At 36.6% G+C, this 25,858-nt stretch overlaps 1 protein-coding gene across 3 annotated transcripts; it reads right to left on the minus strand.

Annotated features, from left to right (window-relative positions):
* Nucleotides 1–25,308, minus strand: LOC108345530 (sister chromatid cohesion protein SCC2). 3 transcript variants are annotated; one of them, XM_052866749.1, is made up of 29 exons: nucleotides 24,849–25,308; nucleotides 23,044–23,153; nucleotides 22,498–22,634; nucleotides 22,326–22,416; nucleotides 21,929–22,188; nucleotides 17,132–17,239; nucleotides 16,890–17,001; nucleotides 16,527–16,623; nucleotides 16,223–16,409; nucleotides 15,666–16,097; nucleotides 15,239–15,562; nucleotides 15,048–15,124; nucleotides 14,760–14,970; nucleotides 14,636–14,686; nucleotides 14,354–14,512; nucleotides 14,053–14,220; nucleotides 13,527–13,826; nucleotides 13,299–13,451; nucleotides 7,333–7,502; nucleotides 6,805–6,913; nucleotides 3,055–3,216; nucleotides 2,872–2,976; nucleotides 2,569–2,802; nucleotides 1,928–2,061; nucleotides 1,553–1,843; nucleotides 1,069–1,480; nucleotides 798–890; nucleotides 550–675; nucleotides 1–462 (listed from the first exon to the last, which is right to left on the minus strand). In XM_052866749.1, exons 1-29 carry the CDS (start codon nucleotides 25,097–25,099, stop codon nucleotides 226–228), a joined length of 5,301 nt encoding a protein of 1,766 aa, XP_052722709.1. In that variant the 5' UTR covers nucleotides 25,100–25,308; the 3' UTR covers nucleotides 1–225. The 3 variants fall into 3 exon arrangements, with proteins under 3 accessions (XP_052722709.1, XP_017439602.1, XP_017439600.1); XM_017584113.2 differs by having other exon boundaries at nucleotides 15,048–15,562; nucleotides 16,527–16,620; XM_017584111.2 differs by having other exon boundaries at nucleotides 15,048–15,562.
* Nucleotides 25,309–25,858: the final 550 nt, after the last annotated feature.

Raw genomic sequence — 25,858 nt, forward strand, 5'->3', positions numbered from 1 at the left:
TTAATCAACAAAAGAATGCAGGCACTATATTATAATGGAAATTACACAGAAGGAAACAGACAAAAATCATAGTAGTGAAAGGACAAGGTGTATTCCATGTCCATACTTTTAACCTAAATTCTGTTTCCTTAACCCCTATGCTGTAGGCTCTCATCCTATTCTGTAATTTTTTTTTCTTCCTATTTAATGTACAAGTTAGCCTATCTATCATGTAATTACATCAAATCAATATTGCCTAGAGCTTCTAAGGCTACTCCTGCGGCTGCCACTAAATGATATATTGCGCATCGCACTTCCACCGCTATAATCATCATCATATTCCTCGTTGTAGTTCCCACTTGACACATGTACAGCTTTCCGAGCTTGAACTTTCCTTGGAGTAGTGGTAGGTCTCTTACGTTTTATATTTGCAGTGTAGTGTGAATAATCAACAGTGTCTTCTCTCAAAGCATGCTTAAATTCCTGGTGCAACAAATGAGAAACAATGGCTAAAGACCACTAAAGCTCACAAGGGTATGAAAGCAAATACATTCTCACAACATATAGTACCTGATATCTCGGTACCAATTCTTGCGGAGTCGTAGGCAAACTGAATTGGGATTCACCTAAACTAAAGGCTATATTCTGTCTGGAGATAACCTCTCCAGGTTTTGGTAGTTCAGTAGGAGAATATGCCTGAACAAGTGGGAGCATATTTCAGAGGGAGAAGTTAGTTTTGTACCCATAATATCCTAGTCAAGGATGAACAACATTTAACTGTTGCGTAAGTGATGATGAGATGCACTGCATAATTTTACCTGACAACGGGCATCGTCGAGACTATACATGATTTTTAGGTGTCTCTTGAGCTTTAAAAGAAGCTGCAATGCAATTGCTGATAAACAGTCGGCCTGCACAATCACATGTAACAAAATGAGCACACATATGCATATTCTAATGTTTAGGCCGTTTTCTGAAAACATTTGACTTTCTTAGTTTGAGCAGGGGTTTCCATTAGCAAAACTTTAAAACATTTTTCCTCAAACAAATCATTACTGACCAAATTAATGACCGTGGGTTCCAGAATACCTGAACTTTCTCTAGATCATCTTTTGAGAAGTTAAAATCTGTGTAACCCGTAGCATGCGGCTTTGTTTCAGGGCTACCCGTATAAGAATAATCTACCTGCTGGTGATTTGATCCATTTAAATCCAGGGATCTCAAGTCATTGGAATTGAGATGAGCATATATATTTTGTTGAATTGATCCATTCAAATCCACTGACATTGCTTGGGTTGTAACAGTAGACTCTTCTGGCGCCTGTTGATGCATTCCATTTCCATAAGGTGTACCGTGATTTGAAATGCTTGAACTCCAGGCTTTAAAATTCGCCTCTAGCGGTCCGGCCCTCACTTGAACTATTCGATTGATGGCATAGATTAAATAAAGGGGCTCATCAGGTGAAATGAATGGCAACAAAGCAAGGACTTCCGTACAGTATCTGTGGAAAAAACTAAAAGGTCATCTAAGAACCCATATAAAGAAACAAAAAATAGCAACAGACAGTACTTACGTTAAAAAAGCAATTACTAATTTATTCCATCTTGGATTATCAAATTTCCTCACAATTGAGGACAAAAATTTGTTCCTTGAAACCCGGTTCCCTCGGATGAGCTTGTATATTCGAGAAACCCCAAGTTTAGCTTGAGCAAGCGGCCCAGCCTCAGGCTTCCCTTTTCCAGAAATAGGCATCTTAGATTGGATCTTAGTGTCAACATTTTCAGAACCACCACAGATAGATTGCATAAACATAAATGACATTTGAAGTCCATCACCCAAGCGGCTTTCAAAAAATGCAGGATACCTGAAAAGATTCTTTCAATAGCTTAGCTAATAAAGCCCAAGGTAACATGTAGTACATCACCACAACAATACATAAGAGATATACTTTTCATTCATGTTCATCAGGAGATGATGAGCCAACTTTGAATTTGACTCCAGAGGATCTGTTTCAAGTGCTATTAGGTACGGAACACAGGTGATTGGATGAACAAGACCTTGACGCAGCACAATTTCAACAATCTGCATTATCAACAAATCTCTTATTTTATATGTAAGAGTAAAAGAAAACTAGACTATTTTAACAGGAATGCCTCAGTCCTGATTGTTTTAGCATTGCAACATATTCAAATAAAACTTGGACCACGGCAATTGCTTTCAGAGAAAGTCCATTGGAAGTCATTGCTCTCCGTTCGCAAAGCTAGACTGTGCTAATAAAAAGAGGCACTTAATCTTCCAAAGAAAATAAGCTTCAAAACGATAGATAATTTAGACCATATTCCAAGAGACTGATAACTAGCACTTGCAAGATTCACTTTTAAACTCCTCTGAAAAGCATCTACCTAATTTACTCATATCCTTTACCTCACCCCCATTAATCCAAAAGATTTGGAAGAATTCAAACAGTAGTAAATACAATACACACACATGCATATGTTTATTAACTGTTTCCAAAGAAGAGATTTAATTGTTCAATAACATTTGGATTAAGAGTATTGAATCTGAACCAATATAGAAGCTAGATCTCACCTTCAGGGCTGATTGACGAACTTGTTCATTGAAATCCAAACATCTGCCCAAAATATTATCCCAATATAACTGAACTATACCCCCACATATGTTTGTATCACCAGCACCAGCAGCAACAGGTACACTCTGTCCAGCTCCTACTGTGTAACCAGCAACGTTATCATCATCTTTATCAGTTCCCATTCGGCTTTCAGCATCCAGAAGATACTCGTACATGTTTTGTAATCCTTGAATCTGATTTACAGCAAAAGTTTTAGTATATACCGAAGTATAAGTACACATATATCAGGGAAAATATATTACCTTAAGGCGAGTATCAGCAGCAGAGGATAATATTTCCTCCAGTATTTTTCCAACATAACTTTCCAACATATATTCTGGCCTAGCAATTAAAACAAACCCTAGTGCCTACAAGAGTTACAATAAAACATTAATACACTTCAAAATTAAACTGGGATAAGAACAAAGTTAACAAATAAATCATACCTGCAAAGATCTAACTTTGACAACAAAATCCTCTGCAGACAGATGCTTAATAAACAGTCTGACACTGCTTCCAAAATCAATAAGTTTATTACTGGAGTTTGCTAACAATCGATTACCATAACGGATAAGTAACCCAAGACAAAAGAGAGATCGTCCAACTTTCTGTAAATAGCATGGAACAATAAATTTTTATTTTAAATCCCATTCTAAAATAAAGCATTCATCATCAAGTTAAATATAAGTATAAAAACTACATAACAAAAAAATACATTGCGAGTTTCATGTTCATAACCACAATTCTCTACACGAGCTATAATCTACAAGAAATAATAGCCTCCCTTGACACTAATTAAGTTGGCACTTGTCAGATGAATGGTCCAGATAACAGGAAGAGTTCATAATATATAAACTACATCATGCATCTTTTAGCATGAGCCTACAACTTTTTAAAAGATAATTAAATGATGAAATCAAATCCATTTTATGTACCTAAAAAAAGTACCAACCTCACTCTCAACCCAAAAAAATGCCCCTTCCCCAAAAAGGAAATGTTAGTGTTAGAATAATTACCGTTATATATCATCATTAAGGCTTGTCTGCTAGACCATTAATGAGTCGTACCTAGTTCTGTACCTAGAGGTCTCGTGCAAACTCTTGATGTTCCATGTACTCTTGTGTTTTCAATATATATAGAAGATAATGAGAGGGATCTGAGCAGCCCTCAAGAATATATTTTCTCAGTTTTAATCTCAAGTTGGTATCAGAGCAGGTTCATCCTGCTCTGGTTTCTGTCCTGGGTTGTCCACCAGCATTGTCATTGTTGTACGCATCTGTACGGTGCCCTTTGCCATTGTCCGCGGTTGTCTTGTCACTATCTGCAGCTGTCAACTGCAGTTTGAAGCTCTTCAACTTGGTTCTCTGTCATCTCGCATCTGTCCGCCGTCGTCCGTCGTCACTGTTCTGTCCGGCGACCACAGGATCTAGTGCCGGAGTCTGATTCTCCTCCACGCGCAGCTTCTTTGTGCGCTGCGAACAGGCGCGTACTGTTCACACGCCGCCCTCTGCCCCGCTTCCTGGTGAAGATGATTCTGGTTGGCCCATTGCTCTCAGAAAAGGTACTCGTTCCACTCGAAACTCCATCCCATTTATAATTTTCTTAGCTATCACAGATTGTCGCCCTCCTTTTATTCCCTTTTATCCTCAGTGTCTTCTGTGGTTATACCCAAAAATGAGAAAGAAGCACTTGATCATCCTGGATGGCGACAAGCCATGATTGCAGAAATGCAGGCTCTTGACCACAGTAATACTTGGGAGCTTGTGTCACTTCCCCCGGGCAAAAAGGCTGTTGGTTGTCGATGGGTATATGCAATTAAAGTCGGCCCTAATGGTGACATTGATAGGCTAAATGCCCGACTAGTTGCAAAAGGTTACACTCAGGTTTATGGCCTTAATTATTGTGACACCTTTTCTCCCGTGGCCAAGATGACTACCATTCATCTTTTCTTCGCAATGGCAACAATTCGTCATTGGCCACTTCATCAATTGGATATCAAAAATGCCTTTCTCCATGGTGATCTTGAGGAAGAAGTTTATATGGAGCAACCTCCTGGGTTTGTTGCTCAGGGGGAGTCTGGTATGGTTTGCAAATTGCACCGATCTCTATATGGGCTCAAGCAATCACCACATGCTTGGTTTGGAAAATTCAGCTCCATTGTTCAAAAATTTGGACTAAAACACAGTGAAGCAGATCATTCAATCTTTTATTATCATTCGTCTCTCGGGAAATGTGTTTATTTAATAGTATATGTTGATGATATAGTCCTTACAGGAAATGATACTGCTGGAATATCTCAATTGAAGGAGTACTTGTGTAGACATTTCCAAACCAAGGATCTTGGAAGCCTCAAATACTTCTTAGGCATTGAAGTAGCTTAGTCAAAAGATGGAGTTGTAATCTTCCAAAGGAAGTATGCTCTGGATATTTTGCAAGAAACAGGCATGATTGATTGTAGACCGGTTGGCAGTCCTATGGACCCAAATCAAAAATTAACAACAGAAGAAGGTGAGTTATTCTCCGACCCGGAGAGATATAAGAGGCTAGTTGGAAAACTAATCTATCTCACTATTACAAGGCCGAATCTATCTTTTGCAGTTGGAGTGGTTAGTTAGTTCATGCAAGCTCTATGTGTTGGCCATTGGAATGCTATCATTCGCATTCTAAGGTATGTGAAAAAGGCTCCCGGACAAGGGCTGTTATATGAAGAAAAAGGAAGCCTTCAGGTATTAGGATATTGTGATGCCGATTGGGCAGGTTCTCCTATTGATAGACGATCTACTATTGGATATTGTGTTTTCCTTGGAGGAAACATTATCTCATGGAAAAGTAAGAAACAGAATGTAGTGGCTCTATCAATAGTTGAAGTTGAATATAAGGCAATGGCGTCACTAACATGTGAACTTATATGGGTGAAGTAGTTCCTTCAAGAGCTTAACTTCTGTGACATCCAGAGTATGAAGATGTATTGTGATAACCAAGTTGCTCTTCACATTGCATCAAATCCAGTGTTTCACGAGAGAACTAAACATATAGGAATTGATTGTCATTTTGTTCGGGAAAAGTTATTGTCAAAAGAAATATGTACCGAGTTTGTTGGATCAAATGACCAACTCGCAGATGTGTTGACTAAGTCATTAAGGAGACCTCGGATTGAGTTTATTTGTTCCAAGCTTGGTACATACAATCTGTATGCTCCAGCTTGAGGGGGAGTGTTAGAATAATTACTGTTATATATCATCATTAAGGCTTGTCTGCCAGACCATTAATGAGTCGTACCTAGTTCTGTACCTAGAGGTCTAGTGCAGACTCTTGATGTTCCAAGTACTTTGTGTTTTCAATATATATAGAAGATAATAAGAGGGATTTGAGCAGCCCTCAAGAATATATTTTCTCAGTTTTAATCTCAAGTGTTAGAAATGAGCAAACTCAAGCCCAAAAGTTAGCAGAAGGTGAGAGGATAGGCCCTGAGGAGTTATAAAGCACCAATACTTCCATTTGTTTCATGTCTTCGTGTCTAATACATATCTGATCACAATACTCTAGGAAACTTCACCAATATATTTTGATGAAGTACCCAAACTTATGAAGCACAAATACTTATTTAATGACAATGATTTTCTTATTTTTTATTTTGGAAAGGTAATTTAAATTTAGATCCGCACAATTGCAATTATATAGTTATCATGCTTTAAGAACTTCTATACATTCTTAACTCTCTCTGTGTGTCACATATAGCATGCGCTTATAAGTGTATTCTCACCTAGTAGGATATGCATCGTACCGAATCCCATGCATGTATCATATTCGTGTACTACTTAGGAGTATTTTAACCATAATCCAAGCGTATGTGGAACAATTTAACACTGCTTTCAAGCCCAAAAGTGAACTTTTGGAGTGTAAGGTTTCTAAGACTAGACATTGACTAGTGACCCATGTCAAGACTAGGTAGGGCTCTTACCATGCACCGATTCCACCCCCTCCCCCTCTTAAGTTTTGTCAGGAGAACATTTGCCCTACCTAGCCGTGAAACACATAAATAAGGAAAAAATATAAAAACAATGCTACAGAATGATTTCCAAATACAATTTCATATTTTCTGAAAGTTGAAAAACATTGCTAAGAATTGGAGGACAGCTCCAATATTACATACACTAAATCAAAAGACAAATTTTAATATGAATTTTTCAATAAACCTGCTTGTTATCAACAGCCGGAGTATCCAAACATTTGAAGAAGAACTGAACAAGTTGTTCAACTACAACAGCCCCCTTTCCAGACATTTTACTCGCAGAGCAGAGGCACCTGATAAAGAAAAAGTAATAAGATCAATATATAGATGAAAAGCAAGCAAATTCCCTTCCGTTAAAGGAAAGAAAAACAAATTTTCTACAATTCCAAAAAGTAACACATACTATAATTGCAAATTAAAACATTACATGTAGTTCAAGGATTTCAGAAAATTTTCACAAAATAAAGTCAAAAATTGCTGAAAGTCACATGTTTTCACAATGGTATTTATGAATTAACATAAGAAAAAATCTTCAGATATTCTCACATCAAGCTTCACAAACTTATTTAGCAACTATAAACTATTATCCATCAAGAAAAATCAGAGAACTCCACATCGCGTGAATCTATCAGCTGGTCAATTGCAGGATAAGGCGGAAAATAAGTAAAAACAGAGCTAACTGAGGAAAGCAATGGTAAGAAACTGTAGGTACTTGATACAGGCATGGACGACCGTCAAGAAAGAATGCCGGACAATCATTTGTTTTAAATCTTGCTCAAGTTCCCCAACAATAATTGGAGGCAACTTCCCAAGCATGGGCAGCACAGCATCAATTATGAATAGTATACTCTCAAGCAGCTGCGCAACCATACGATTGTCAACCTGAAAAAAGGATATGGGGCCTTTTTGTCATTTTCAGATTATACTTTCTTTTAGGCTAACAAATAAAAACTGTTAAAACACTAAGACATTTTATTCATATATGAAAAGTGTAAGTTACAAGGTTATGGTATTCTATATATATATATATATATAGAATACCATGACAGAACACAATGACACAATATAACCCACTTCTCAAGTTGGGTACACACACAAAACAACATCAAACAACAACATAAACATAATACATTTTAACACTCCCCCTCAAGCTGAAGCATATAAATCATATGCACCAAGCTTGGAACATATAAACTGAATCCTAGGCCCTCTTAAAGACTTAGTAAAAATATCTGCAAATTGTTCATTAGAATTGACAAATTCTGTAATGAGATCCTTGGACAATAACTTCTCTCTGATGAAATGACAATTAATTTCTATATGTTTTGTTCTCTCATGGAACACTGGATTGGAGGCAATGTGAAGAGCTGCTTGGTTATCACAATACAACTTCATAGGCTTGTTTTCACAGAATTTTAATTCTTGAAGGAGTTGTTTGATCCATATAAGTTCACATGTAGCTATGGCCATAGATCGGTATTCAGCTTCTGCACTAGATCAAGCAATAACACTTTGTTTCTTGCTTTTCCATGATACAAGGTTCCCTCCAAGGAGTACACAATATCCTGTAGTAGATCTTCGATCATTTGGACAACCAGCCCAATCTGCATCACAATATCCTTCTAACTCAGTACTTCCCTTGTTCTCATACAACAGTCCATGACCTGGATTCCCTTTTACATATCTAAGGATGCGTACCATGGCATTCCAATGATCTATATGAGGATTTTGCATAAATTGGCTCGCAACTCCCACTGGATAAGAAAGATCAGGTCTTGTTATGGTGAGATATATTAGTTTTCCAACCAACCTTCTGTATCTTTCTGGATCTGAGAAAGGTTCACCATGGTCTTTCATTAACTTTTTATTTGAGTCCATAGGACTATCAATGGGCTTGCAATCTGTCAGACCTGTTTCCTCCAAAATATCCAGGGCATATTTTCTTTGTGAAATGATGACTCCTTCTTTTGATTGTGCCACTTCAATACCAAGGAAGTATTTCAACCGACCTAAGTCTTTGGTTTGAAAGTGGTTGAACAAATGATCCTTTAATTGAACAATTCTCGCAACATCATTTCCTGTAATTACAATATCATCAACATAAACCATTAGATAAACACATTTATCAAGAGTAGAATGCCCATAAAACACTGAATGATCTGCTTCACATCGTTTTAATCCAAATTGTTGCACAACATGGCTAAATTTACCAAACCAAGCTCGAGGTGATTGTTTCAAACCGTAGAGTGAACGACGTAATTTACAAACTAACTTAGACTCCCCCTGAGCAACACAACTAAACCCAGGAGGTTACTCCATGTATATCTCCTCTTCCAGATCACCATGAAGAAAGGCATTTTTAATATCCAATTGGTGAAGTGGCCACTGTCTAATGGCAGCCATGGCAAGAAATAGACGAACACTACTGATTTTGGCCACCGGAGAAAAAGTATCACAATAGTCAAGACCATAAACCTAAGTATATCCCTTTGCGACTAGACGAGCTTTAAGACGATCAATGGCACCAGTAGGACCAACTTTAATAGCATATACCCATCTACATCCCACGGGTTTCTTATCAGGAGGAAGAGGTACAAGTTCCCAAGTGCCACTTTTGTCAAGTGCCTGCATTTCATCAATCATGGCTTGTCGCCATCCAGGGTGATCAAGTGCCTCACGAACATTATTAGGAACTTTGATGTTAGAAAGGGAGGAAACAAAGGAGAAATATGTAGGAGACAGACGATGGTAACTTAAAAAATTATAAACAGGATAAGGATTTCGAGTAGATCGAATACCTTTTCGAAGAGTAATAGGCCAAGCCTGATTTGAGTCAAGAGAGGACAAGGAGGATGAAGGATCCATGGTCTGAGAATCTGATGGAGAAGGAGCTGAGTCTCGAGGATCTTCAGGCACATAGGAAGGTGGTTCAACAATATCTTGTGCATTCTGAGTTTAAGCTGAAGATGGAGAAGCGGGAATGACCAAGGGATCACATAATGGTATAGGAAGCATCTCTTCAACAGATGAAGGATACTCCTTGGAAGACAAGAAGAAGGGTGTATCCTCAAAAAAGGTGACATCAGAAGACATATAATACCTTCTTGTGGAGGGAGAATAACATCTATATCCTTTCTGAATGCGAGAATATCCCAAAAAGACACATTTAATAGACTTGGGAGAAAGTTTATCAAGACCAGGAGAAACATTATGGACAAAACATGTACACCCAAATACACGTGGGGGAATATGATATAGGGCGTCATTTGGAAAAATAACAGAATAAGGAACTTTATTCTCAAGAGAGGAAGACGGCATCCTATTGATTTGAAAACAGGCAGTGAGGATTGCATCCCCCAATGATGAACAGGAACATTAGTATTTAACATAAGGGAACGTGTTGTTTCAATGAGATGTCTATTCTTTCTCTCAGCTATGCCATTTTGTTGTGGAGTGAGGACATGTTGACTGATGTAAAATTCTTTTGGAAGATAAAAATGAAGAAAATGCAGCAGAAAAATATTCCTTAGCATTGTCACTTCTGAGAATTTTAATTGTCTTTCCAAATTGATTCTGAATTTCATTAACAAAGGACATAAAAATGGCTAAAAGTTCAGATCTCTCTTTCATAAGATAAAGCCACGTACATCGAGAAAATTCATCAATGAAGGTTACAAAATAGTTAAAACCAAAGGAAGTAACCCGACTCGGTCCCCAAATATCAGAGTGAATGGTAGAAAAAATAGACTTACATCGTGTCTCAGATTTCTTTGGATAAGAAGATCTAACATGTTTTCCTAACTGACAAGACTCACAATCTAAGACAGGAATGTGTTTAAGACTTGGAACCATCAACTTCAGCTTAGACAAATTTGGGTGACCCAAACGATCATGTAAAATTTTAGGAGATGAAGTTGAAATGCAAGAAACAAAAGAGGTAGGTTTTAGGAAATACAATCCTCCTGACTCATATCCTTCTCCAATTCGACGACCTGTACCATGTTCCTGTATGACAAAGGAAGTAGCAGTAAAGGTTATAGAACAATTTAATGAACGTGTCAATTGACTCACGGACATTAAGTTATAAGGACAATGAGGAATATACAAAACAGAATTTAAGTTCAGTGAGGGAGATAAAGACACTTTGCCGATTCCTTGAGATGTCAATTTGGATCTATTGGCAATAGTAACTAACTGAGGAACTTTTTGAGAGGTAATGGAGGAAAACAAACGAGTGTTACCAGACAAATGATTTGAGGCACCTGAATCAAGAATCCATGAACCTTGACATTCCGCAGATTGTGAGATACGTGCACTTGACACACTTGGCACTAAAGGAAACTGACAATGGCCAGTGGATTTGTCAAACTTGTATCTCAAAAATTCTTGATACTCTTCATTTGAACATTGCACATACCCACTTCGACTACCATGGCATCCTCCATTAGCTCCGTTCCTTGAAGTGGCAAATAAGGAGAAATTAGTTTTAGTAGACGATGTCATTCTAGATTTGTGAGTAGGATCCAAAAAGAATGACTATGGGAAATCAGAATCCCTCTTCAACCATACTAAGAAATGAAGCTCATCAATGTGAAATTTAAGGGAGAAAACCCTAGGTGCAAACAACAACTACCAAACCAGCGAAGCAAGGGCCAAAACACGCTGAGGAAGCTACGACGAAACTGTCTGCAATGGCGCAGTGTCGACCTAGTACAGAGAAGGCGGCGCGTGAGGAACACGCGCCGGAGAATCGCCGGAAATAGGCGGCGCGTGAGGACCACGAGCCGGGAACTTGCTCGATATAGGTGGCGCGTGGCGGCGCGTGAAGAGGAGTCTGCTCTTGACTCCGACGAGTTTGGCCGTCGCTCGAGAAGACGGTCCAGATCCGCTAGTCACCGGTCAAAACCGTGACAGTGGCCGGACGGTGGCCGGCGTAGATCGGAGAGAAGCTGCGCGTGGAGGTTTCTGAGGAAGCGACCACCAGGGTTGGGTCGCGCTTCTCTAGGCGAACCTAACCCTCAACTTTGCCTGACAAACGGCGGACGGCGGCGGCGGCGGAAGGCGGCGGACAGCGGCGGCAACGACGGTGATAGCATCAGCGGCGGCGGAAGCTGGCGGCGACAGCAGTGGCACATTGGGTCTGGCTCTTGATACCATGTTAAAACACTAAGACATTTTATTCATATATGAAAAGTGTAAGTTACAAGGTTATGGTATTCTATATATATATATATAGAATACCATGACAGAACACAATGACACAATATAACCCACTTCTCAAGTTGGGTACACACACAAAACAACATCAAACAACAACATAAACATAATACATTTTAACAAAAACAAACTAGAAAAATACAATGAAATATCATAGACCAAAAGCTACAAGGAGTAATAAAAAGATCAAGACCAAAACAAAACAAAATGAGTGTTACGTATCCGAGTCGGAGACGTAATTAATCACGATCACAATAGGTAGAAAAGACAATGACTGAATGATAATGAACGAATGAATTTCTTGTATTGATGGTAATATCTGAATAAACAAAAGTAAACAATAATTGAGAGGATAACCTCCTTCAATTACTTGGGAGCATAACCTCCCTCATAGGACGGTAGCCGCAGGTCAACAAACTCAATAATCAAAAGCATACCTTTAACCCTAGATTCTCCCTTAATTTATACTAATTATTTCCTAAATAAAATATTTCCCTAGAATAAAATATGAATATTGTTCTCTAAATAAAATATTTCCTTAAGATATATTCTTATTTACTATAATTATTTCTAAATATTTCCCGTCTATCATATCTGTTGTCCTAGTTAGGATAGTCACTCTTCAACCCAGCTACCGTTCGGCTTTGCTTCCCCTACACCCTACCGTTCGGTTCCAGCTCTTCACCGCCTTCCACCGTTCGACTTGACCTCTCCCGCCTTCCACCATTCAGCTTGCTTCCCCTTGCCTCCTACCATTCGGCTCCCTTCTATCCTATTACCCAGTATCCTATCAGTGAGGAAAAGAATTTTGCTAATAAGAGGATAGTCTTTAAGTGTAACTTAACCTCACAAAAATGTTTTGTAAGATAAGGTTTGCAATCACTTATATACTATAATATGCTCATTTCTCTAGTAGATGTAGAATCTCCAACACATTCCAATTCTGTTCTTGATAACAAGTCACATATACAGGACTAACTGCGGCATTGGTCACACTATAAAAGACCTTTTAGAGGCACATAAAGGTCCACCCACAGACCAAGGTCATAAAGTTCTAGAAGAGATCCTTAAATCATCATGGCATGCTCAATTATCAACTAACCTAACTATTTTAAGCTCTTTCACCATAGTTGAAGCTCACATACTATTTTATGCCTCCTTATCCATACCTAGATACTATGAATACCCAGCTGCCATGGTTTACTTCGGTGAATTGTTGGATTAGTTGGTGCTGCTGCACAATACAAGTATCTATTATCTTCTATCTTCTAATCTACCGGTACAATTTTATCAAATATACATTTTAGCCCCATAGCTCACCCAAAGTTCAAAATAACCACCCCAATATGGATGACATAGCATAGCTGAAAATTACCTCCAGTAAATCAATGATACTAATTAAACCAATAAAAGAGGAACATTACACAATTCACAATAACACCAGAGCAGGTCAATATATACCTGAGTCTTCAGATATGGCTGCAATGTAACAACAAATTGGGAAGGGTTTGAAGCTGGTGCACAGAGAGTAGGGTCCACAAGACAAAATGCATGCAGGAGCAACACATACGGAAGTGCACGCACTTCAACTTCATCACTGTTCATTTCCTCAACCTGATAATGAACAAGAACTGTCATGTTAACATCAAAGTAGCCAAACGTAACGGCATAACCAAAATACTACCACACCTGCAACATCTTCTCCAGCAAGCATTTGCACATTAACTCACACCGCTTACGTACTGTAGCAAGAGACACCGGACTGATCCCTGTGGCTTTTGCAGACTGAGGCAAAAAATCAAGTGCCAAATTGCGCTTTATTACAGTTACAAGAAGTTGATTATTGGGCATTCCTCTTAACATTTGAACAATTTGCTCTGTTTTCTTAACTATCTCGAGTGGAACAGTACTACCATCCCCAAAGCTGTGAGTTTGTGAAGCATGAGGCTCCTCAAACCAGAATTCACTGAAAGTTTTACAAACAAGGTCCTGCAGAACCAAAGCATAGCAAGCAGAACATCTTAATATAATGTGAGTGAGAGCATTGATAAAAGAATTAACAAACAGTTCCCAGACTTAACATCAAATAAGTACACGCTCATAACCAATGACTAGTAATTAAATTGAAGAGTACAAATGAAACGCATAAACATTACATATCATCACCAATGCTATAAAACATGACCATATGTTTGGAAGAAAAAATTTAAAATACCTGGATGCTAGCTTCATCATCACTAACACGTGTAATTATCTCTGTGCAAGCTCTTGTAAATCCAGAGAAGTTAGCATCTGACGTGCACATATCTCTAATGATTTTTATAGCTCGTTTTCGAACACTTACACCAGTATCTTTTATTCTCTCAGCAATCTTCTCAAAATACTACAAAACACAATTGAGAAAAATGTTTTAACAATTCATCATGGAGAGTCTCTTCTCCATACCAGTTATGTTTACAAAAGACAGGACCAGTTTTCTTATTGACCACAAAGGAAAGATCCAGTGACCCACATACCTTAAAACCCACATCAGGATGTGAAGCAATATGCCTACCAACAAGTTCCAATGCTGCTTCTCTAACAGATATTGCAGAATCACAGAACCTTCCCTCAACAGCAGACTGCACACGCTTATCTCCCAATACCTCTGGATCAGCCTCTACAATGATGCTAACCTGCTCATTATATTAATTGTATTAAATGAAAATCAGAGGAGATTACTTTGGTACCAAGAAACTATTATAAGCATCCCGTTTTCACTGGAAAGCAGAAAACTTAAAAAAGTATTCTAAACTTACTGCTTTTAAAGCCTTAGCCCTAATAACTGGAGAGTTCTCCCTCAAGCTTGCCTGCACACAAGAAAGATTAGCAAAGAACAATTTTTAAACAAATTGTGGAAAGAAAGGATGAATATCAACAGACCAGAAGCGTGTGAAGAATTTTATCAAACCCTCGGCAAAATGAACTGTTTTGGCCCAAAGCTAAAGTAATCTTCTTGATTGAATCCCTTGTCAGCATAGAAGATACAGCGCCAGAATCCCGTACTATGATTTTTGATTTCATTCTTGCAAAGTAATAAATGGACTTCTGCTGAAAATTTGAATCATCTTTGTACCACAGGCAGAGATAAAACCTGCACATTTACACAAACATTACCTTTGCATACATATAACTAAAATGTCAATTAGAAGATATGTCGCAAGTACTAACCAGCAAATGAAAAGATGCAGATCATCAGGAGAGGTGACATCTTGTAGGTAATTCAAAAGTAACTGTTGAACAATGTCCTGCGTAGAAACTTCAGAATCATTTGACGCTTTTGAATTCTTTTTCACATTATTCTTCTGCTGTGAATTGCAACATGATTGTAATACAAGTAGTTGCTTATGACAGATGCATGCCTGGCAGGACCAGTTTCGGCTGGAAATTTCATGTTCTTTAATGCCCAGGCAATCAGCATGAAAAAGCCTCTGGCAACCATGACATGTAAACAGGTTTTCAACCCTTCCCCCTAAACAGACACAACATATATCTTTTGCTTGATGCTCAGCATGAACATCAGGACTAAGGAAATCCTGAAGTATCCATAACTTCTCCTGGCTACAAACCAAAGCATCACGCTTCAACCTTGCAGCAATTGTACCAAGAATATCAATTGCCATGGTACGTGCAGAGACATCCTTAGATTTTGGCCCAGCATTCTGAAGTAGTAGAACACAGAGAACCTGCAACAACTCTCAAGGTAAACTAATTTAATGCAACAACCAAAATAATATGTATACAAATAATATGCAGATCCCAGCAAGAAAACACCCACACATGATCTACCTCAAGAATAGGAGCTGAAGCAGGATATTCAGGTAAATTTAGAGTCGTCAGTAAATCTGTAACAAGATTCTCTATTATGGATTTCAACTCAGAAGCATCCTGAGTCTTTACACTTGCAAAGCGTTGAAGTACACGACTCCAAAACAGACAGCAGGCTTCTGTAACTGCCTCGTGGGATTTAATTGGAGTACTAGCATCAACAGAGGCTTCTAATACAGAATTACCATTTGATGCTTTTCTTAAAGCATCCGGCAGGTTAGCACTACAATGAATCAACTGAATCAGTAAAGCAGTAACCATTTGGATCTGCCTTGGCTCTTCCTCACGTACATGATAAGACCTCAAAGCTCGTTTTGAATACGGTAATTTCCATAGAAGCTGAACCATTTCATCTATCACATAAATGCGATGCTGTACATATAAATAGAATATCTGCGCCACCATATAGGAAAAACAAATTATACAAGAGCATATGCTCAAAATTATGAAGGAACATGAGAACTACCATATGTGCATGAAAGATAACAATCAGAGCTGTAAAAGAGAAGTATCAGTACCGCACTGAGTAAACTGATTGCCTTCAGTTGCAAAAGCTGGATATTATCAACCAAAAATGTTGTGATACTTGTTTTTACAAGTTGTAGAATGCAACTATCTGATAACCTCTCTATTAACAATAAATCTTTGAGTAGCCCAAGAACAGTGCATAATTTCTGAAGGATAGTATTCACAGCAGTAGAGACCCTAATAAAGCAAGGACCAATAAGAAAATAATGTGGACAAGAATAATACTAACAATAACTATAGATGCAAAAGAAAACCAACATAAAGGATATATAAAGTGAATAAAAATAACCAGACCTGCTTGATGCCGATTTCTTCAACTTCAAAGTCTTGTTAGTGCGTCGTTTCTTGCTGGCTGAACCAAATTCAGCTTCATTTTCTTCATAGTCATCTACTGGAAAAAAATATATATAGATATTAGGAGTTTGAAAACCACCGAGGAATTATCTCCCTCCATTTCAAGGTCCTTTTATACACTTTGTGTGAACTCTGCCATCCCATGTTGGCCATCGGAGAAATTGAAATCCAACTTTAAGTACAAACAATTAAAGTCAGATACCATTTAAAAGAAAAGTATTGCACTTCCAGTAGCGTCTTCATTCTCCAAAACACAAAATTAAGATATCAGTTCAATTAACCACTAAAACTGGTAGGGCTAACCTTCAAATCCAGTGTTTTCACCAGGTCTATGCAAGGCACGATACGATGGGTCACATGCACACATAACATCCATTATCTGACGCCTAGAAAACTCCAGAATTCTCTCAATTATCTGGCATGGATAAATTACTTTTAGACGTTATAGATTATAGTTTAAAACAAAATGAAAGCTAAATAAATCAAATCATTGATTTCACATAGACAAAATATTTGCTTGAAACTAGCATAAAAAAAGAAAATACCTCTTCTTTATAAAGTTGCTTTGGCATATCAGAATGAGCCATCACTGCTAATGCAGCATGAATGGACTCCAATGCAATAAAAACAGATGAAACTAATTCTGAATCTGACTGAAAGAAAGATCAAAAGCAAAAAAAAAAGTCACTAATATAAATTCAATACATAAATTATGATTAAAAAACAGCCTACAACCATATGCATTAACAAAATAATGTGTTCAACTACATGAACCAAACAATACTGTTGGGATATATCAAAAGACGAATTTTAATTAAATCCATTCAGTATATATAGCAAGGTCCTTTCTAACGGTTTCTCTAACTGTTGCATTTGATTATCCTGATCAAAGAATAGAGAATAAAAATAGCTTAAAATATAAAGAATCTAGGCTTAAATATTATGAATAGTTTGTTCATGAATTGGAATAGTAATGACATCGCAACCTAGACACATGTAAATCAGAAATCATTCTAGCAATAGTAAGATTGACCATGCCTAGTAACCTAAGCATTAAAGATCTCACATCAATTAAATGTGGTCAAATTATGGTACATAAGTGAGTGCAAACCTTACTTTTCAAGTTAATTTTATGAGGTTGAGTTAGATCTGAAGCTTACTTATTAAGATGGAATCAAATTCAAGGTCTCATGTTTGATTCCCAATACAGCAATTGCTAAGGAGAGATAGTTGCAAGCTGCATCAATTGTTTCATAACAAAAGTCAAGCCGTTGAAGTCACAACTAAATAATTTGATTTCCTAGAGGGGTAATTGTTGCAAGGGACATCAATTGTCACGTGGCAGAAGTCAAGTAGACCAAGTCACAATTGAGTCATGACATTTGGGATACTACACTCTTAAGTAAAAAAAGTTGTATCTTGAATATAACTTATAGCTTTTGGTCTAATAGTAAGCACTGGATATAAGAGTTCCTGATCTTGGATGCTTTGTTTCCGCTGCCCTGTAAACAACCACCATTGTTGTTGGCCACTACTTTGCCACTATTTACCATCATCGCCCTTTGAGGTTTGTGATGGTCCAAAATGGTGTGTCTCAAACAATTACAATAACAGCAAGTGCATCGGCAAAAAGTCACCACACACCACCGCTAAAATCTACACATGTAGCCTACACGCTTAGCTCCAACAAGGATCGAACTAGCAACATTTGACTCATAAGAGCAAATGCCAAGCATGAAATTCGTTTCTTTGGGTCCTAATGATCTTTGGAGCATGAAATTCTCCAACACATGCTTATCTTGACAATAGGAAAGTGGGTCTTCAACATTTTATGTTTATGGTCATACAAAAAATTTAAATAATTCAATAACGTTTTCTCTTCTTAATGTGTATTTCATGACATCACACTTGAATAAATAAGATGGACAAAATTCAGTGTCTTCAACTTACACTGTTTTACCTTTTATCGATGTGTGTGTGTATACATATACATATACATACATACATACATACATGCACACACACACACACGTATACATACATATATATATATGGTTATAAATAGAGGCAAGATACACTTGCCTTAAGCCCTAACCCTAAAGTTGGGTAGAAACAAAAAAGAAATAACAACAAAATAACATTACATATCAACACTCCCCTTCAAACCAAAGCATATAGATCATATGCACAATCTTCGATGATATAAATTGAATCTTAGGCTCTCATTGAGATTTAGTTAGAATGTCTACAAGTTGTTCATTAAAGCTGACAAACACTATAATGAGATCCTTGGACAATAATTTCATTCTAACAAAATGACAATTAATCGCTATATGTTTATTTTTCTCATGAAACACAAAATTGAAGGCAATATGAAGAGCTACTTGATTGTCACAATATAACTTAATATGCTCATTTTCTCAAAAATTTCAAACTCTTAAAGACTTGTTTAATCCACACAAGTTTACATGTAGCTAGGGTCATAGATCTATATTCCACTTCTACGCCATATCAAGCAACACTCTATTTCTTACTTTTTCAAGATATAAGATTCCCTCCAAGGAATACACAATATCCTATGGTAGATCTCCTGTCAATGGGACAACAAACCCAATCTACATCACAATATCTTAAGACTTTAGTATTTCCCTAGTTCTCATACAACAATCCTTTTCATGGGCTCTCTTCTACATATCTAAGAATGCAAAGTACTGCATTCTAGAAATCAATGAGGGTTGTGCACAATTGACTCACAACTTATAACAAATAAGAAACATAATGTCATGTTATAGTGAGATAAATGATTTTCCAACCAACCTTCTATCTCTCATGATTTGAGAATAGTTCACTTGTGTCTCGTTAACTTCTAATTTGAGTTCGTAGGACTATTAATGGGTTTGCAATTTGACAAGCCTATTTCCTCCAAAATATCAATAGCATATTTTTTGTCAGGTGATGACACCTTTTGATTGCACCACTTAAATACCAAGAAAATATTTTAGATAGCCCAGATCTTTGATCTAAAAGTGGTTGAATAAATACTTTTTTAACCAAGTAATTCTAGTAATAATGGTTTACTAAATATGTATCAATTTGAAAAAAGCATCAAAACAATTAGGTCTAATAATAATGGTTTACTAAATATGTAAATTGTGAATTCTCAAAATTTATCTCATAATGTATTATTATCAACACGTGTTGCACTCCACAACAAAAATGGATTTTCACAAAAAAGTAGCTAGAGCACCCCTTTTCCATATGTTTGTTCCAAAAATCTTGTTAGAATAATTATTAAATTTATATATGTTAGAGTAATTATTAAGTCTAAAGTAGAGAGTAGTGTGTTGGGAACTACTTCCAGCAGTACCTATGAGTCAAGTGCAACTTATGAGTTGTACCTAGGAAGTCTAGTTTAGTCCTTTGATCTTTCATCTTCCCATTGTATCACTTTCTCATCATTATAAATAGAAGGTCATAAAGCTCTTCTAAACCAATTCAAGGCATATAGATCCACTTATCTCTGTTTCTAATTTTTATAAATCTATTGGGGAAAAGTAGTGCTACCTACCACATACCTCATCAACAGGTTACTCACCTGTGTCTTAAATGACATGAGTCCTATGAAGTCCTCATTGTCTTTTGTTATCTTTTCTCCCTTAGTGTCGAGTCTACGTTGCCAAGTCTTTGGGTCCATTGTTCTTGTTCACTCTCAAAGCAAATTGCAATGAACTAGATCTTGGAACTCTTAATTATGTCATTATTAGTTACCCCTACTAAATAGGAATATAAATCGTTATCATCATCAGATCGTAGTGTCTTTATCACCATAGATGTTACATTGCATGAAATAGAACCCCTTTTTGTCAACCTTCTACTTCAAGGGACAAAAACACTTGAAACAACGGAGTTTTCCTTCTACAATAAGGTAGAAGACATTTTTGATAAAATATATCAAAGAAGGAAACAAGCCACTTTGGCTCTGGAGCAAGAAGAGTTGCCTAACTTAGATATTTGGAATTGGAATTAACCCAGTGCATCAAAATAGGAAAAGATCATGTGTTAAATATCTTATTTCTCAATAAATATGTTTGCACTAATAATCACTCTTATAAACATTAAAGTTTTATTGTTGCTACTGATGCCACAAAATAATCCTACCACAATCTAAGAAACCATAAAAAGTGAACATTGAACAGTTATAAGAGAGGTGATGACTGCATTAGAAAGAAACTCAACATGGGAGATTGTCAATAAATAAAGACACATAAAACGGTTGTATTTGTTAAAATAACTACAGAAGTAGTTTTATTTCTAGATGATATTTTACAATGTGTGTGATACTCTATAAATAGAGTATGTAGTAGGTGGGAAATAATCCCAACCATCAAAGTTGGGTTACACAGTAATACATTACACTAATACATTTCAACAGTATTTTATAGTGAAATATAAAGCAAATGGGAATACAGACAAATATAAAGTCAGGTTGACTGAATAATGCAGAGAAAATTTCCTCCAATAGCAAAGATAAATGTAATTTGCATTGTTCTTGCTCTGACAGCTCATTTTGGTTGGAACTTAAACCAGTAAAATGTAAAGAATGTTTTTGAATATTTTTCTTCACGGAGCTTTAGAAGAAGTGCACATTGAGATATCTTTAGGATTTGAAACTCCTAGTACAGGGATAAGGTATTTCTCCTAATGAGGGTCTCAAACGATCTTAAACAATCTTCATAAACATGGTTTAGGAGATTTACAAAAGTAAAAGTTTCCTTAAGATATAAACAAAGCCAAGGCCATCATACATTACTCATAAAGCACTTTATCAGAGGTAAACTCACTATAGTGCTAGTATATTCAGATGATATGATTATTGTAGAACGATTAAACAGAAATTCGTTTTAAAGAAAAAATCAGCAACCCAAGTTAAGATGAAAGACCTAGGAAAATGCAAGTATTTTTGAATAAAGGTTGCTTATTCAAAAAAGGAGAGTTTCATCTTACAAAGAATTTATGTATTTGATGTCCCTAAAGAAAAAGGTAAGATGGATATAGAACCTCAAGAGTTCCCATTCAACAATATCACAAAATTGAAAGTGAAGACAACTCTCAAATAGAGCTTCAGCAACCAAACTCGATTCTATGGTGATATTGTTGGAACTGCAAAAAGCTGACATTGCTATTTTGATATTAAGTTTTTTTCTTACAGCTCAATAGTATGTAGAAATTAGATTTTAATAAATTTTTGGAAAACTTGAGGTCATATCCAATGTCAACTAAATCCAAACAAGCCAAAGAAATTCAATACAAAGTAATACAGAAAAAGTGCAACATGAACTTACACTATTATCACATTCCTCAATTGACAGGCCCTCTGCTCTATGTATCTGGTGATCTAGAACTTTTAATAGTCTAACAAGGACTTCTATGGGAACCAAATGCAGAAGTTTCTTTTCACGAATAGATGTTATTTCATTGACAAGTAATCTAAGATCAGAAAGAGGCAGTGACAACCATTCTGCTTCATCTCTGTCATCACTATTTAGTTCAGATTTGCTGCATAAATCCTCCAAAAGTTCACAAAACCTTTGAATGTGGGCACCTAGAAAAAATTACAAATACCAGTTGATTACGCATGTAACAGCAGCACATTTATCTTCAGTAATGTGATGACAAACATAGAGATAGCAAACAGACAACAATAAAAAGTAAGATTTCAGGAAACAAGTATGCACCAACCTTGAAGCTCAGCAGAATCAGGTGCTATAGATATTCCATCACCGCCTTTCTTTTTTACTTTCGATTTTTTAGAAGACAACGTGGAAATATCCTGCAAGTAATTTTGAAAAATTTAAAAATGAAAATCAAATATCAACTAACACTATAAAATATAATATTATAATATTAATACATTTGTGGAAAAATTATCAAGCTGGCGACTATGTGTTGCATTATAGTCTTTCTGAGTCTGACTTGGGACAGAAAAACTTGATTCAGATTTCCTCCTTTCAGTTACTGCACTGCCAGAGATCTGCTCCTTAACAGGACCTGAGAAACTTGACCAATACAATAAACAATAAGCAGAGCACCATTAAATTATTTAATGGAAAGCCCAAAGAGCAAAGTAAAACATAAGTTTTAGGTGAAAAAGGTAAACAACTTTATAAGTTTGACATCACAAAACAAAATTCTAGTTTAATCAAACAAACAAATCACATTAGCCATCTTGAAAGGTACAAAGGACAGTAATTTGTCAATATGAAATCAAACTTCATTCTATTATGATAGTTTCTCTTCATAATAAATCTCAGCATGACTAAACTTTCCCAAGTGCAAAGAAATCACATCCTCAATTTATGTCAGACTATTATAGAACAATGAGCAACAGCAACTTCATTAGATTTGAAACAAAATCCACATTAGTGATATTCGGGGCAGAAACCAAGCACTCTTTTACCTGCAGTGCTGTATTCAAATGCTTCAGGATTGCACCTGAGAACTTCATCATGGAGTTCTAAAGGCTCAACATATATATAAGGAACACCTTTGGCTTCATCTCTTAAATTCCTACAGAAGAGAAAATTAAACAGAGTTGTATTAAATTCAATAATAAATAGAATAGTTACAACATAACCAACATTGAAAATGATGGCAACAATATGTATACCTTTACTGAAACATCCAATTTTAACAAAACAAGAGAATTTGAACACGTGAAAACAGCTTGAATGAATGTCGTTTCCTTACATCCAACCAACATGGTAAATAAAACTCCAAACTCGTTTGAAAAAGATGTACTAGTAAACTGTGGTAAAAACTTCTTCCATAAATTTTATAAGATATAAAAAATTTAAGTAAAGCTCTCAAACTAAAGAAGTAAACCTTATGCACAGGGTTTTAGAAAGAAGACAGTGACCCCAATTTCAGCCACAATGTAAGGGACTTTTAGCGTCCACAACCACTAAGCAACCCCAATTGTGGCCACACTTGTCTGCATTATCCCCAATATGACAAAATGAAATCAAACTGCAACTGCAATTCAATACCTTGCATATAATAGCATCCAATTTTATTTACAAGTCTAATACTAATCTGCCTGAGACCTAAACATGCAAACTTCAAGTGAAAAGGCAACAAAAACTAAATATAAATAAATTAATTTTCTTTAGAGAGAGAACTATAACTAGAGGTAGATTTGGTACGCGAGAAAAATGGAGGGAAATATAGAGAAGAAATAAAAAGATGATGGTATCTGTTTGGATGTATGCGCTTTGTTGCAGATTTTATAGCCTTATAGGGAATAATTACCAATCAAAAGTATCTTATAATCACAACAATAAGACATTTCTTTTCTCTTTACCCTTTGCATCTTCATTTTTTTCCAAAGCCTAGACCCATTCTGCTGGATCTTTATTAGTCCTAGGTACAAAGCCTCTTCAATCAATAAAGACCTCTTTCACTTTCATTTCCCATTAACCTTTGGCTAGGATCCTGGCACCAACTTTGCTTATAACCGTCAACACGGTCTCACTATGTGTTTAGAAAAAGGAAAGGAAGAGGGGAAGAGTTTAGTAGGTCTCACAAATTATTTTTCTCCACGACTCAGTGTGAAGATTCTACTGTAACAACATTTTCAGTCACCTCAGTGATTTATAATGGATTATCAATAACTTTTATATGAGAAATCATTAGTTTTCCAAAAACAATCGGTAATGAATTGTTCATAATAGATTATCAATCTATCACAATTAATTTTCAATTTTCCATAATCAATTATGACTGGTTCATCACCAGTTATTTAACATAAAAATTAAATTGAAATATATATATTAATTGTTTTTATTTCACTCGTTTTTCTTCAGAGCCAATCAACTTCTATTCCCACTTCATGTCTCGTTTACTTCCATTTGCTCTATTTGTATCTTTACTATCTTTATCTCCTCTTATTATCACATATTTCTCTCTTACGTATTAAACACATAGTAAACAAGTACCTAAGATGCAAATTTCGTACGATAACCAAAAGTCAATTCTCATCACATATGCTGCACTAAATCACATGAAAATTCGAATGCAAGTAACTTCAGCTCGCAACTGCGAACTTCAGTTGCACAAAAAAAGTAACAACTATTCAGTCGAAACTTCGAGCCTAATTCAACACATGCTTACGAGATTCACTGATTCAACTATTCAACATGCAGGCGACTAAAACCTCGGCGTGCGAAAAATGTAGAACACGAACGGAAGCGAGAGGAAGCTTACAAGTACGACACATCGGTGTGGCGAAGCAGCTCGGCGATCTTGCCGGACTGCGCGAGCACGTCTACGCGGTTGAGCCGCGCCGGCGAGTCAACGAGGCGGAGGTCCTGGTCGGAGGCACCGCAGAAAACCGGGAGCGACGGCAGCGGGAGGTAGGCGGCGAGCTCGGAGTGGACGGTGTTGGAAAGGCCGATGCCTCGAGAGCCGGAGAAGGCCGCGGCGGCGCCGGCGCCGGAAGTGACTGGGAAGCTCATGGATTGGTCACGTGAAGGGCATGAAAGCGTGGAGAACGGTGAAATCTGGAGGGAAATTGAGGGGAATTAGGGTTTGCGTGGAAGGGATTGGGTGAGAAAGAGGAACGAAGTGGGAGCCCTAGAGGGACAGATTTGGAAGAGAAATTGCGAAGTGAATGGCGGGGAAAAGAATGGATTTGCGAAAAGTGTGTTGGAAATTATTATCGAGAGAGATACTCCAAAGTGGATTTGGTTTTTATGAGGTAAGAAAGAAGAAACCGAGTTTAGCGGAAAATTACCAGACTACCCCTTACCCTCTGTGCCAAGATTGTCACGGAAGCTATTAACCACCTGAGAGAAGGGAGGTGGTGCCAAAGCAAAATTCCTAAACAAAATATTATTTAAAGATATTACCTCATTATTTATTTTTGTTTTTTCTTAAATTATAGGATTAACTATGGTTAAGATTAAACTTGCAAAAAACAGTTGTGTGCGTTTAAATATTTTTATGTTAACGTTAAATGGCAGTTAATTTGAATTCCAAAATAATCAATTTTAACGTGAAAAAAGTTCTTTTTGTTTAAATTGGATTTCGATATCATCAATTTTAATACTTCATTAACTATTGGTAATAGTTTACTCATATAAGTAATGGTAAAGATTTTTATCCAAATGGTCACTGAAATGTTATGCTTAAGTAAATCTATATTTGTAAATAAGTATAAATTATGTGTTGATTTTCATAAATTAATAAAACTAAAAATTACGTGATATCATAAG

This window comes from Vigna angularis, chromosome 8 (genome assembly GCF_016808095.1).
Source record: "Vigna angularis cultivar LongXiaoDou No.4 chromosome 8, ASM1680809v1, whole genome shotgun sequence".
NCBI lineage: Eukaryota > Viridiplantae > Streptophyta > Magnoliopsida > Fabales > Fabaceae > Vigna > Vigna angularis.